The 12,431-nt window shown below is 39.7% G+C and overlaps 1 protein-coding gene across 1 annotated transcript in view; it reads right to left on the reverse strand.

The window, feature by feature from the left end:
- DOCK5 (dedicator of cytokinesis 5) overlaps positions 1 to 12,395 on the reverse strand; it is a gene marked incomplete at its 5' end in the record, with an annotated part of 34,512 nt that extends 22,117 nt beyond the window's left edge. The window contains 12 exons of the mRNA XM_009709386.1: positions 362 to 516; positions 1,010 to 1,068; positions 2,144 to 2,244; positions 2,814 to 2,892; positions 3,985 to 4,079; positions 6,763 to 6,861; positions 7,777 to 7,872; positions 8,534 to 8,670; positions 9,125 to 9,231; positions 10,213 to 10,283; positions 11,444 to 11,555; positions 12,259 to 12,395. Of these exons, the coding sequence (XP_009707688.1) occupies positions 362 to 516; positions 1,010 to 1,068; positions 2,144 to 2,244; positions 2,814 to 2,892; positions 3,985 to 4,079; positions 6,763 to 6,861; positions 7,777 to 7,872; positions 8,534 to 8,670; positions 9,125 to 9,231; positions 10,213 to 10,283; positions 11,444 to 11,555; positions 12,259 to 12,395 (1,248 nt within the window). The remainder of the gene's footprint in view (positions 1 to 361; positions 517 to 1,009; positions 1,069 to 2,143; positions 2,245 to 2,813; positions 2,893 to 3,984; positions 4,080 to 6,762; positions 6,862 to 7,776; positions 7,873 to 8,533; positions 8,671 to 9,124; positions 9,232 to 10,212; positions 10,284 to 11,443; positions 11,556 to 12,258) is intronic.
- Between the last annotated feature and the right edge of the window lie 36 nt (positions 12,396 to 12,431).

Consider the following 12,431-nt stretch of genomic DNA (forward strand, 5'->3'; position numbering starts at 1 on the left):
TTGGGGAAATTCATATTGTTATTATAAATGTAAACAGACATTACTTTTTAGACTACTCTCTTAGGGTCCCCAAATTGCTTGACAATTTAGATGTGGATATTCACACATCTGCAAATGTGGAAAGGTATGAAAACAGAGGAATTCATTAATTATCAAAGCCCAGCAAGGGTCAGTCAGGGACAGAACTGAAGAGTCCCGACTCCTACAAACCACTTAACAATAACTTCCCAAAGTGTCTGGCACAATGCTTGTTTTGTGTGGGGTTTTTTTGTTTGTTTTGTCTTCGTTTAACTGTTCTCTTCTCCTTCTTGCCCAATGCACACTGCGGAACACCTGTACTGAGGATACCAGGCTTGCTTACCATATGGAAGTTTCTGTTCCCACTGAAGTTAAACTCACACTGCATCATATCAAAGAAGATGGGAATGGTGGCTTTCCGCAGCTCAGGCTCTGGGACCAGGGTTACCTCCAGGATTGGGCCTACCATTGCTGGAATAAATTTTATTTTGTGGGGACCTGCAAGAAAGTCAAAGTCAGATATATCCTAAAGGCACAATTTGGATATCCAAATGTTTAAGCACATTATTCATATAAAGACCATAAAACACAGACATTCTGCTTAGAATGTGTAATTTATGTGGATAACGGCTACTTAAGGTAGAATTAACATGTTAGAGCTCCGAAATGCAGCAATAGTCCAAGAAAATAATTGAACTGAATTGCATGCAATGTTGCAAATCATAAAGGCTCTCTGAAAAACTCTACTCTTGTCCTTCATATGGTAGAATATTGTTTATAAGGAATCTAAGAAATTATCCCAGCAGCTGACGTGAGAAAAGATCAGCTTTTGCAAGCTATTCACAGAAAAAGGAAAAGAGATCTTTGTGCTGAAACAGCTGAACCTTAAGCGTATTTTCCTATTAAACATGAGCAGCTTTTATAAAGAAATAAAGGATTTGAAATCCAGCCTGAGAGCTTGAATAAAGATAATTCTTTAGCTGGAACTCACCCAGGTTATACCACATATCCCTTATTTTGAAGCCAATTTCTTTCCTCATGTCCCCATATCTAGAAAAAAGTATTAGAAAGAAAAACATGAAAAAGGCCTACGCATTGAAATTATCTTTGCAAAGTTGCTGAAGAAATCTAATGTCAAACCCACAAAATCTACTACCCTCTCCTTAAAAAAAACCCCACCACACACAAACCTGAATTTGCCAGGCATTTATACCAAGGAGTCTCACAGACTATCTTCCCCGCTAAGGGTCTACCAAGAAGTTCCTCAATATTATGCACCTTCTGTTAGATGTTCACCTCATCTTTTTTTCTTCCTTACCTTGCCCAGCACTAACGCTCAATGCACAGAGGAAGAGAATGACCCTGTGCCATGATGACAGAAGACTGCAGACTCCCTGAGAGCAGAAAAGCTGCAGCCCTGCTGCTTCATGCAATTCTACCCAGAATTTAGTTGTATTTAGTGTATTTTCCTAAAGCTTTTAACTGCTTACATTGAGAGAATGCAAGAATATTTTGATTACCAGGCTTCTTAAAGCTGTCATTATGTCAAAAAAAGATGGCAAACATTAACTATGTATGCCCTAACAAAACTCTATGTCAAGATCTACAAAGATATTTAGGCACTTGATTCCAGCGAAATGCAGAAGTAAAAGCTGCTCCCTGTCTTTATGAATTTGGCCAAGCAACTAAAAATTACTATTTTTGGGTTGTACTCTGAAGTGCTCTCACTTTCAAAACAGAGAAAGCAAAGAGAGGGGACTAAAAAGATGCAGAGCTTTTAGGATTCTTGCTTACCTACCTTACATAATAGCTGAAGAATTGCATAGGGTATTGCTTCGGTTATATATGGCCTTCTATTATAGACAACACAGTGGAAAGAATCTTTTGGCAAGGTGCTTAAGTTCAGCCCAAACAACTCAGGATCTGCCTGACCAGACTTAGACATCCACAGTGTAAATACCTCACATCTGTCCTAGTCACCCCTCCTCCCTTTATCATCATTCATTCATCAAGCACTTTCATGGCATGCTTCCTCTAAGATTGTATGGGGTGGTATGTCTGGAACCGCACAAATGAAGTTTCTTAAAAGCAAAAAGGCCTGGTAACTTTTTGAATGTTAACTCACTTTTTGATAATTTTGTTGCGTTTGGCTTGTGAGAAGGTCTCCAGCTGGAGAGATTCATGAGTGAGAAAGGCCACTGCCAAATGGAAATAGTTATTCCAGAGCTGTGGAAGAGAAACAAGTCTAAAATAGGAGAAGACAAAGGAAAAGCAATAACCAGCACAACAGAGCTACACAGCCCCAAATGCTGTAGACTCCCAGGCAAGTGTTAATGAGGAAGCACACCAACAGTGAGCTGGAGGATGAGTCTGCCTTCTCAGCCACAGAAGGCAAGCCAGAAGCATGCCACAACTTAAAATTTCTCACTCTTTAGCTTGTACTTTCCAACTAAAGGAAGTGACAGGAGGTACACCCATACAGTATTTTGTTCTCAACTAGTCAAGCACAAATCAGCTATAGTCAGCATGCTGCTCAACTTGACCTTGTAAAGCTTGCAGCAGTTGTATTTGCTTGCAACTTATTGCTGCACTAACCACAGTTCTGTAATTCAGAACGGCTTTGCATTCTGCTGCTTTTCTATAAAAGACTAAGGACATTTTCCACAGGTATAGTCCATATCAACAAATTTGTTAACAGTGGGATTTGTTTGTTCTTCCTGCCTTTCTGAGGAATAGGCAGGACAGGACTATGGACTGGGGTCCATAAGAAAATCCAGAAACAATGGAACTATTACCTGGAGTTCAAAATTTGCTTGATCCAGAAAGAAACGGTTGAGTACAGAGGTAAATTGGTTCACTGCCCGGAGGAAAACCCTGGAAGAGATAAAAACATCAAATACAGGGTGGCTCTTGAAAAAAAATAACATTGCAGTTCTGGGTTTACGACTCCTACATGTAACCTCAGATGTAACCTCAGAGGACAAGAACAGATGCTCCCAAACAAGAGAGGTATTTCTCTATAATGCTATCCCACCTCTTTCCCAGTAGAGGGACATTCAGGGAAAGTAACTTCTGTTTCTGAACAAAAGAAACCTTGACTGGAGGTGGATGAAAAACAAACCACTTTTTGGGTCATCCACTCTCTTTGACAGTGCAGTGTCACTCCAGATGGTAGCTTCTCTTAAGTTTAGCCTATCCTCACCCCTGAAGCATTCAGATAACTTGCCATTTTCATGTCCTTGTCCACACTGCGCCCCTATGACACAGTGGAACTACACTGCCTCCATTTTGAAGATGACTTGCATGACTGTGCCATGCAAACAGGAGTTACATGCTTGTTGTTTCTTCATTCTGTCCCCAGTTCTGTTGATACTGCCTGTGGGAACACTAAACTCATAGGTGTATAGGCCCTGCTGTGCTGTGGATAGCAGGTTTTGGCCATGCTTTCCTACCTAGCACAGCAGACGCATAGCGAGCCAAAGCCATTCAAATTGTACCAACTTAGCAGGAGAGACCGACTCACACAAGGCCAAACAAAGTCCACAGCAAAGGACAGAAGTGAACCTGGGTAGATCTAGTTTACAGGCCAGAGCACTAAACTCTAGACCACATTTATGTCCACCTCTAGCTTTATGTCTGCCATGTGATTCTCTCAGAACTGAAACCAAAAAGGCTTCTCTAATTCATGTTCCACTTTCCAGCAGAGAAGTGACTGGGTGAACGACTGCATGGTTTTGATTGTGTGCCTTTGGGCAGGAGAAGAAAGCCTTCCAGCCTCATCAACAGAAATGCGCAGGCACTACAATTTACAGAAATCTAATTTAAATCACCCTGAAACTCTAAAAGAAAATAAGCCTATGTAACTCCAGTGATTTGCCAGTTGGCTTTTGTGAGTCATCACCCTCCTTTCAGAACGACAAAGGCTCCAAAGCAGGAGCAAGACTTAAAATAGCAGCAACTATATACCTGCTCTGCATCATATTCATGACCATCCAGTCAGCTGCGTAGACATTTTTTCCAATCAGGTCCTTAAACATAATGAATGTTTCCATCAGGAAGTCCTGTTGGAAAAATAAAAACCACAGCCCATCAAGTTGAATATAGTAGCCTCTTATCCACATGAAAACATAGGGAAATGCAAATGTTTGCAGTTGCACTGATTAATGACTGCATTGATTTGCAATCACTGTACCTCCTAAGAATGATCTCTTACTATGTGGGTATATTCCAGTAACTAAATTATTTCTGACATCTCATCCATTCCGTTACAGAAGGAGAAATAATTCCACAGAACATGTTGATCTCTTTAATTAAATCTGTCTTTACTGTTCTGAATTAAGCTGTGTTGTAGGGAGCTCTGGTGCACAAGTTGGATTAAAAAGCAAAACCAATATTCCAGGACTTGTTTCCAAATGTCTGACCGATGACAGTGTAACAGCCCTATGCAGTATCTTCTATAAAGATGGAAATTATAATGTATTTTCACTGCCCCAATTAGTTAAGTCTTTCCTGGTCCAGTTTAAGGATTTAACAGGCAGTGAACATGCTGTCAGACACCTGGTTTAGAACATTTATGTAGAAAAGACACTTTTTGCACAAACACTAAACTGCTCCAAACAAAGCTTATCACACCTTAAGACTTAGGCAAGGCAAGGTTGAATTGAAGAATAAGAAAAAAAGGAAAAGGAAAAAGAAGAGAGATGAGCAAAAGAAGGTAATATCAAGAATATTAATCTCTATATTGTGGTCTCTACAGATATAAATGCTACCTATGAGCATTTAAATGGATTCTATTCTCTACAAAGACAGCACATTAGCATTCAAAAACGAGAGGGACACAAAGAAGGTCACATGAGAAATCACCACCTTGCAAAGATCACCAGCAAAAAAAAAAAAAAAAAAATATTCTTTTGAGCTGAACAGTTTGCTCTAAAGAATTGGCAAGCAACACCAATGTAGAGAGAGAAATGGCCATTTGGTGCTGCCTCAGTAAAAATCCTTCAGGCATTATTAAATCAGAGCTTGATGGAAAGGTTTGGACTTGACATGGGGCACCTTGAAGGTATGAATCAACTTATAACAGTGCTAAACCAACCAAGTAATGATGCAGTGCCAAAGAAAATAAAAACCAACAATAAACAACAAAAAACTCCAATTATTGCAGTAAAACAAAATGCAATGTTCTATTGGTATTAACAACTACTACATCACCGCCAACATGGGCTTGCTCCTGTTGATTTAAGGATTTGTAAAAATTAGATTACAAATTGTTATTTTTGATCAGTATCTGTTTAAATGATATGCAGGTAGTGCTAATGATTATACAACTCACCCTCTTGACACATTTTCACATAAAATCTTTATGTATACACAGAGAAATACAAAAGAAATATTATCCTATTTGAGTCAGAAGATGCAGAACTATATGGTAATACAAGATATCTTCAATTTACAAGCTGAGCTTCAATCTGAAGTTCAGGAAAGCTTGTAAGCACCTCTTTAACCTTACCTTGAACTTAAGTTACGATGGTCTCCTACTAGCTCAACTGTTCTTCAGGAAAAAGAAAAAATTCTGAATTGAGGCCCACTCAACATAAAATTTGTTTCAATTCTGCCTCGAATCCACCTTTTTCGAAAATCCATCAGATTTGTCTTCCTAGCACCCTTCTTCCTCAGACACAGTTATTTCTACATAACCCTGCTGAAAACCTTTTCACTCATTTACTCGACGAACACTAGCAGAATTCCTGAATCTACTTGATTTTGGTTTTTATCCCTTCACAAAAAATTATGTGGGTAATATAAAAAGCAATTCGAAAACGAGATGATGAGTGCTCTCTATAGACAATGCAGCCGAGGGGCCTTTTAGATGCAGAAGTGACAGCAACACGTGCGTCCTGTAGGTGGCGATGTTGCTCAACTGATCACAAGCAATTCCAACGGCACAGGGGGAGAGAGATGACCTTGCCATCCAAAATGGATTACAAATACCTTCTTGTGGGTTTTGATCTAGCTTTTACAGGAAGAACACAACTCCAGGCTCTTCTCCATCCAGTATTTAAATGAGCAAGCACTTCTAAGTTGCAAAACAAGGAGTATGGGGACAAAAAAGCCACAACAGTTGCTGTGTCATGCTTCAGAGACTTGGATAAACACTGATTTGGTTTTGACTTGTTCTGGGCAGTTTGGAGAAAAATCTAGACACAGTTGTTAATTCTAAGGGCCTCAAAAAAAATTAAAAACCTAATGTTTCACCTAGTTTCATACTGAAAGTCTTTGGGGATACAGTTTTAACATGGAGGGAACTATTTGCATTGCTGCCCACTAAAGCAAGACTAAAGCATTTAATTAAACTCTAGAGGGGGGGAAAGAATTAGATAAAGAGAACAGGACCGCAAAGAGATACAGCACGACCAAGAGAGGGGAAAATGCTTTTCCTTTTCATTCACTCTTCTAGTTCCTGACTTTTTACTTGCACAGACTTAAACAGTCATTAAACATGTTTTCAGTCAATGCTACAAATGCTATTCTCAGGCTCTACTGAGTCAGCAACATCCACTGTGTATACCCAGCAGGGGTGATGTGAACATATCCCCAGTGGCTGTGGCATTAGGTGCCCGTAAGTCACTGCTGATGAATGCAGCATAATCACTCCACACTGAATACAGTAACTTGAAATGACCTTTCAGAAGCAGAGTGTAATTCTTTATGGACTGAGCTAATCCCTCAGTCAGGCTGACTTACAACAATGTCCTGCCTGGTTTTGAAAGTATTGATGTAATGGTTGTAATGGAAATCATCCATCTGCCTCAGCACGGCTGTCATGCAGGCCACAAAAATACCCTAGAATAGGAAAAACAAAACATTTGATTATTTTCCTGTATTAAGCACTGTAAGTTCAAAGTGTGGCATATGCTTTCAGAGCTCTGCCTGATCAAATAGCATGGATCACAACCCTACTTATCTACGTCCTGACAGCAGTCTGCATGACTGTTTAGTCCTCTAACCCAAACCAGTCAAGACTTCTTAAGTTTCACGTATGAAGTCTGGGTATAGCTTTCTTTCTCCCCAAGGATCAGTTTGCAAGAAAAACACATCCTCCAAACAGTAGAATATATTTACGTATATGAACCACTTCATCATATCTTAAGGGTCTTTTCCAACCTAAATGATTCTATGATTTTCAGATTTACTATGGCCAACTGTAATCCTCACAGCTGACACATTGGTAATGGCATTCACTTGACCTTAGTTATCAAAAATAAGATAGGGTTATATATGCCCAGCTTTTGATTTTTTCCATATTTATGTACATGAAGTACAGGGCAAATTAAAACACACCACCTTGCTTACACCTTTTAAGATGCCACACAATAGTCAGAACTGCCCCTTAGAGATGCCCCATGATTCAGCATTTAATCCTATTCAGCCAAGGTGACAAGAGTATTTTTTCAGCAAAGACTTCTTGTGTATTAGAAATTGCACTGAAACCAAATTCTCTGTGCACAAGGGCCCAAAGGAACTTGAAATCACAGCCAACTGTGACTCAGTTCAAACTGCTGCTGGAGTAGGACAATTTGTATCTTAATACCTGGTCTCAGAAAACCACCAAAAGCCATGTTTTAGTGGCACAGAAGCCCTCCAGGAAACGGAAAGATGATTTCATAAACCACTGCTACCCACTGAAATCTCCCAGGAGCATAAATTCCACTATAACAAATGGTAAAGTAATAACTGAAGCAAGTAAAAGGCTCTCACAATGTGTGGAGACTGTCTGCTCATTCCAATCACTGTGCGGTTTATTCTCCTTAGCAGGCGTTCCATGATCAGCTGGATGTGGACAGCAGTGGGCCCCTGGGGATATTCAATAAGGAAAATTTGAGACAATTCTTAATGTATACTGTTCTGTAGAGTGCTCCCTGTGTGGGAGGACTGCCCTGACAGTGGTTAATTGTTACTAGAGGATTCAAAAAAGGAGATTTAAAACACATGAGCAATCGATTCAAATACTGTAGGTATATACTTTGTGGAGAGCTAGCGTAATTGATCTGTAACAGCTTCATTAGTTCATCCTGGCATAGCTAAACAGAAGCTAGTGCTTTGATTTGGCTTTGTTTTCCCTGAACAACTCTTCAGTTCGAGCTATTCTTTTCACAGCAACTTAGAATCAATTTCCATGACTAATGTGGCGAGTAACTGTATTCTCCTGACTGAATAATGATCATTGTACGTATTTCATAGCAGAGAAAATGAGAAACCAAGTATTTTTATGACTTGCTCCAAAGAATTCAACAAGCCACCAAAGTAGTGGGAACAACATTTTGGTCCCTAGAAAGGAAAGTAACAGCTACTTTATGTGCAAAGAGATTCAAAGAACTATACAGCAATGCAACATAATTTCTGTACACATCAGAACTCAGAAATTCCTTGAAGTGTAAGCTGAGAACATATCTTTGCCATAACTTCTCAAAAGAAGAATCAACCTTAATTTGCACTCTTAACAGTTCATGCTCACCACATCTTTCCGATCCAGGACTTCAAGAACATTGCTAAGTAGCTGTGAGCAGGCCTCATGATCAGGCTTGTTTGAATTGTCATCCAGCTGGCCACTTAGCTGATCTATTAGTAGTGGCAGAAGAGCATCTCTGCATTCTAAAAAAAAAATGAAACAGAGCACCACATCTTGTTGGTCTCGGGAAGTTTTTCAGCATTCAGTATACATCGGTACCACACAGTAGATTTCTGCTCATAACTTTATCTTGGACACCAAAACATGCTTAAATCCGCTTGAGTTACCACTAACAGACTAGAGAGAGTCATAAATAACCTGTACTTACATGTATTCCAACAAATAGTGCACTCTCATCTTCTGCCTCTTTCTCAATCAACACACTGGATCAGGATCCTATAGTATTAGGCATTGTATAAAGACTGCACAGCCAAAAAAGCTTCAGTTGTTCCATGGCAAGGAATATTTCCAAAGATGGATTTAACCGTAGACTACCACTGACGACTGACGTAAAGGACACGTGAACTTCAAAGACATTTTTGTTTTTAAGGGTGTGTGGCCCCATACAGAATCCAGAGACTTCAATTTGCTACTTACCGGACTGTTTAAACAGATCACTCTCAACTATCTTGGTCATGCAGTTGAGTTTCTGTCGAACTAACTGGTTGTCAGGAATACTTTGGATAAACTTGCTGAAGAGGACACTAGTGTACAAACCACAAAGTAAGCAGATGGTCAGCATTTTCACTCAACATGATTCCATCCTACACTTATGCTGTCCTGCACCTGGGCAAGTCCAGCAGTTTTGTCACTGTGTGGACATGTTACCTGCAAGCGGTCTCCAGGTAAATTACTATGGAACCCTAACTTATTTTCAAGAAACTTAGCACAGGACTTCTAGTAAAACTAACTGCAGGCTTAAATCTCTTTAAAAAAACCCTTGGATCCCAAGACACACTAGATATATCAGAAAAACTTATAAAAAGGCAATGCTATCCACCCTCCAGTGCCAGCATAAGATAGTCATACTTACTTTCATACAAAATGAAAGCAGAATTTGCAAAGCTTCCGCAGACCACTGCTGAAACTTGAAATACTGCTATATACAATGGCAACAGCGTATCCTTCCAGATGCCTCTTTCCTCAAGACTGATGACTCATTTTATCTGAGATTCCATTAAATTAAATTCCATGTACATTTGCTGTCTGTCTACTGTTTATGAGCAAATTATTTGTGTCAGAACAAGGAGGCATGATTGGGAGGTTCTTGGCAAAGCTAAGAACACCAAAGAACAGAAATCCACACAGTGCTGTGAATTTCCTGAATGAATACAACTTTTATTCTCCTGACCAAGGCTATGCCTTTGCCACACATTTCGGTTTACCTCAGAAGCAATCATAAGGAATTGGTGGAAACTCGCAGAGCATTTCAACATATGACTCCCCAGTCCTCAAATTTTGGTTTTCAGTTAAATCTCAAAGTGCCCAAGAATGAGCAGTTGAGATGCATAGATTCCTTTGAACTAAACTGACTTCCTTTAAAGCCCTGCAAGTGCTTCCTCAAATTCATGCACAGTATGTGCACCATCATGTCATAATCAGAGTAGCTATTTTTAGGAAAGTTTCCAAAATTCTTCCCAACAGATGAACTGGGTTTAGAGAACAAACAAGCTTCGTATGGTTACCTGAGCTCAACAGGGTCAAATACTAGTTTGACATCATTTATGATGCTTGGCAAATACTTTAAAGCTGCACCCTGCAAGAAAAACAAGGACATGAAACACACATGGAAACTGAGAGTAGCTAGTTCATTCTAAAAGGGTGTGAAGTCTCAACAACAATGCCTACAGCTCCCATGGCAAACCTATTTTTTCTCAAGAGCAAATATGCAGACACCTGTAGAGAACTCGCTTAAGATCAAATTTATGCATCCGAAGAGCCTCCAGCAACCACTCATCTGCAGTACAGAGCAGAAAAAGTGAAGGAGGAAGGATTCGTAGCCAAGTTCTTTAGTTTTTGCAAACATCCTGCAGTTCCAGGGATTAAGCTCCTTATAGCCTGACATGAAAAGCACTAGTCAGTTAAATTGACTCAGCATTCTGCATACTTCAGCATGTCCTCATACACAGTAATTATCTAGGTAGTAGTATGGCATTATCTATGGTAGTAGTAAATGTAGCATCCAGACAACTAGGTGCGACAGCAACTAAAGGTCTCTCTGTGATGTTCTATGGCTGCCGCCAGCAGGTACTCTGACTGTATGAGCATCAAAGTTGGGCTTTAAATCACACAAGTGCTAATTAAAAGTTTACAATCATCTTTCCTTCAAACAGAGAAAAGCATGCTGGCTAGAAGAACTGAAATAAAGCAAGCAGTCTAAAGGCCTCATTGCCTTTAGCAATTTAGCAGCCTCATTGCACGGCTGCTCTGCTCCTCCTCAGAGCATAAACAGAAGGTTCATAATCCAGTTGACACCAGAAAAACAAGGAAGTATAAGAACTAAGATACATTTAGAAACCATCTGGTTTTCTCCGTACTTTCACTCTCAGCATTACACTGACTTTTGCAGTAGTTTAACATTTCTATCTCCATTACCCTCAAGCTTGGTGTTACTGGTTGAAGCGTCTTCCACACTGCAGTAGATTCCATCTCCATTGGCTGTTAGCTTTCATCCTAGCAGGTGCTGAAGAGTTTTCAGCAAAGCCACAGCTCTCATCTTTATTTGAAAAACTCTGGGCTTTAAATATTCCTTTCCTGCCACACACAGTTCATTAAAACAGACATTCAGAGGTGGTGTGACTCATCTGAATGGGTTTTATGTGTCTCAAAGCCTGTCCCTTTTTTTGGCCCCACCTCCTCCAACTGTATCAGTTGATCTAACAAAAGGTATGACCTCTCTCTGCAAATTACGCATACCTTAATCTTGACAGCCTCCTCTAAAGGCCGATCCATGAGGACATTGAAGGAGAGGAACAGCTTGCGTATTGCATCATTAAATTCATCCCCATCTTCACTTTTCCCATAAAACCTACAAAGAACAGAAAGACCTAGTTACATAAATCTGGGCTAACAGTGTCACAGTAGCTGAAATATGATTTTATCCTGTGGATCTTAATGCAATCTCCTTCTACAAAGACATGAGTATAAAAATGGCATCAGGGATTCTGCAGTAATTTCCTATAGAAGCAAAGAGTTGCAGTTTTTAAACTGCCATTGCATCAAATCCTGCTTGGGTTCCAAGAATCAAATAGCCCATTCTGTATTAAGCAAAAAAGCCAGAATGAACATCAGCAAAGTATTCCAAACATTCACTGTAAATCTCTGAAAACATATTTTGAGGCCACTGTCATTGACCTTACCCTAACTGGAGAATGTGTCGTTCTCATCTCACCTACAAGTAACCATGCATGCGTTTGTTTCTTAAAGTTTCTTAAAATGAGGAAGTCATTCCGTGTTTTAATTTAATACATAACAGGTTCCTTTTCAGCACTACCATATGCTGCTTATAGCATGCTAGAGGTGACTACAAGGACTCTTCTCTTCAAAGTAGGAATTTCAATTTTTACTCAACTCATTTGCTCCAGCTGTAGACAAAGGGCAGAAAGATACTCTTCTTAATAATTCATGGACAGAGGATATGCTGAAGAATATCCCCTCCAGTGGTGTTGACTTGAAGTAACTCCACTGACTTCCAAAAGGAGACATAAGGATCGCAATGACCTTGATCTCACCTCAGGTACAATATTCGTGACTGAACAATGAATCGGAATAGGTACTTCAAGGCTTTCAGAGCAGCAAATAGCAATTCTGTCTTGCTGGAGTCATCAGCATTTCCCACATAACAGTTCAGTACTTTGGTGAGTTTCCTTTGGAAATAAAACAAAAAGGAGAACTAATATATATA

Source organism: Cariama cristata, unplaced genomic scaffold (genome assembly GCF_000690535.1).
Source record: "Cariama cristata isolate BGI_N322 unplaced genomic scaffold, ASM69053v1 scaffold9491, whole genome shotgun sequence".
In the NCBI taxonomy this organism is placed as follows: domain Eukaryota; kingdom Metazoa; phylum Chordata; class Aves; order Cariamiformes; family Cariamidae; genus Cariama; species Cariama cristata.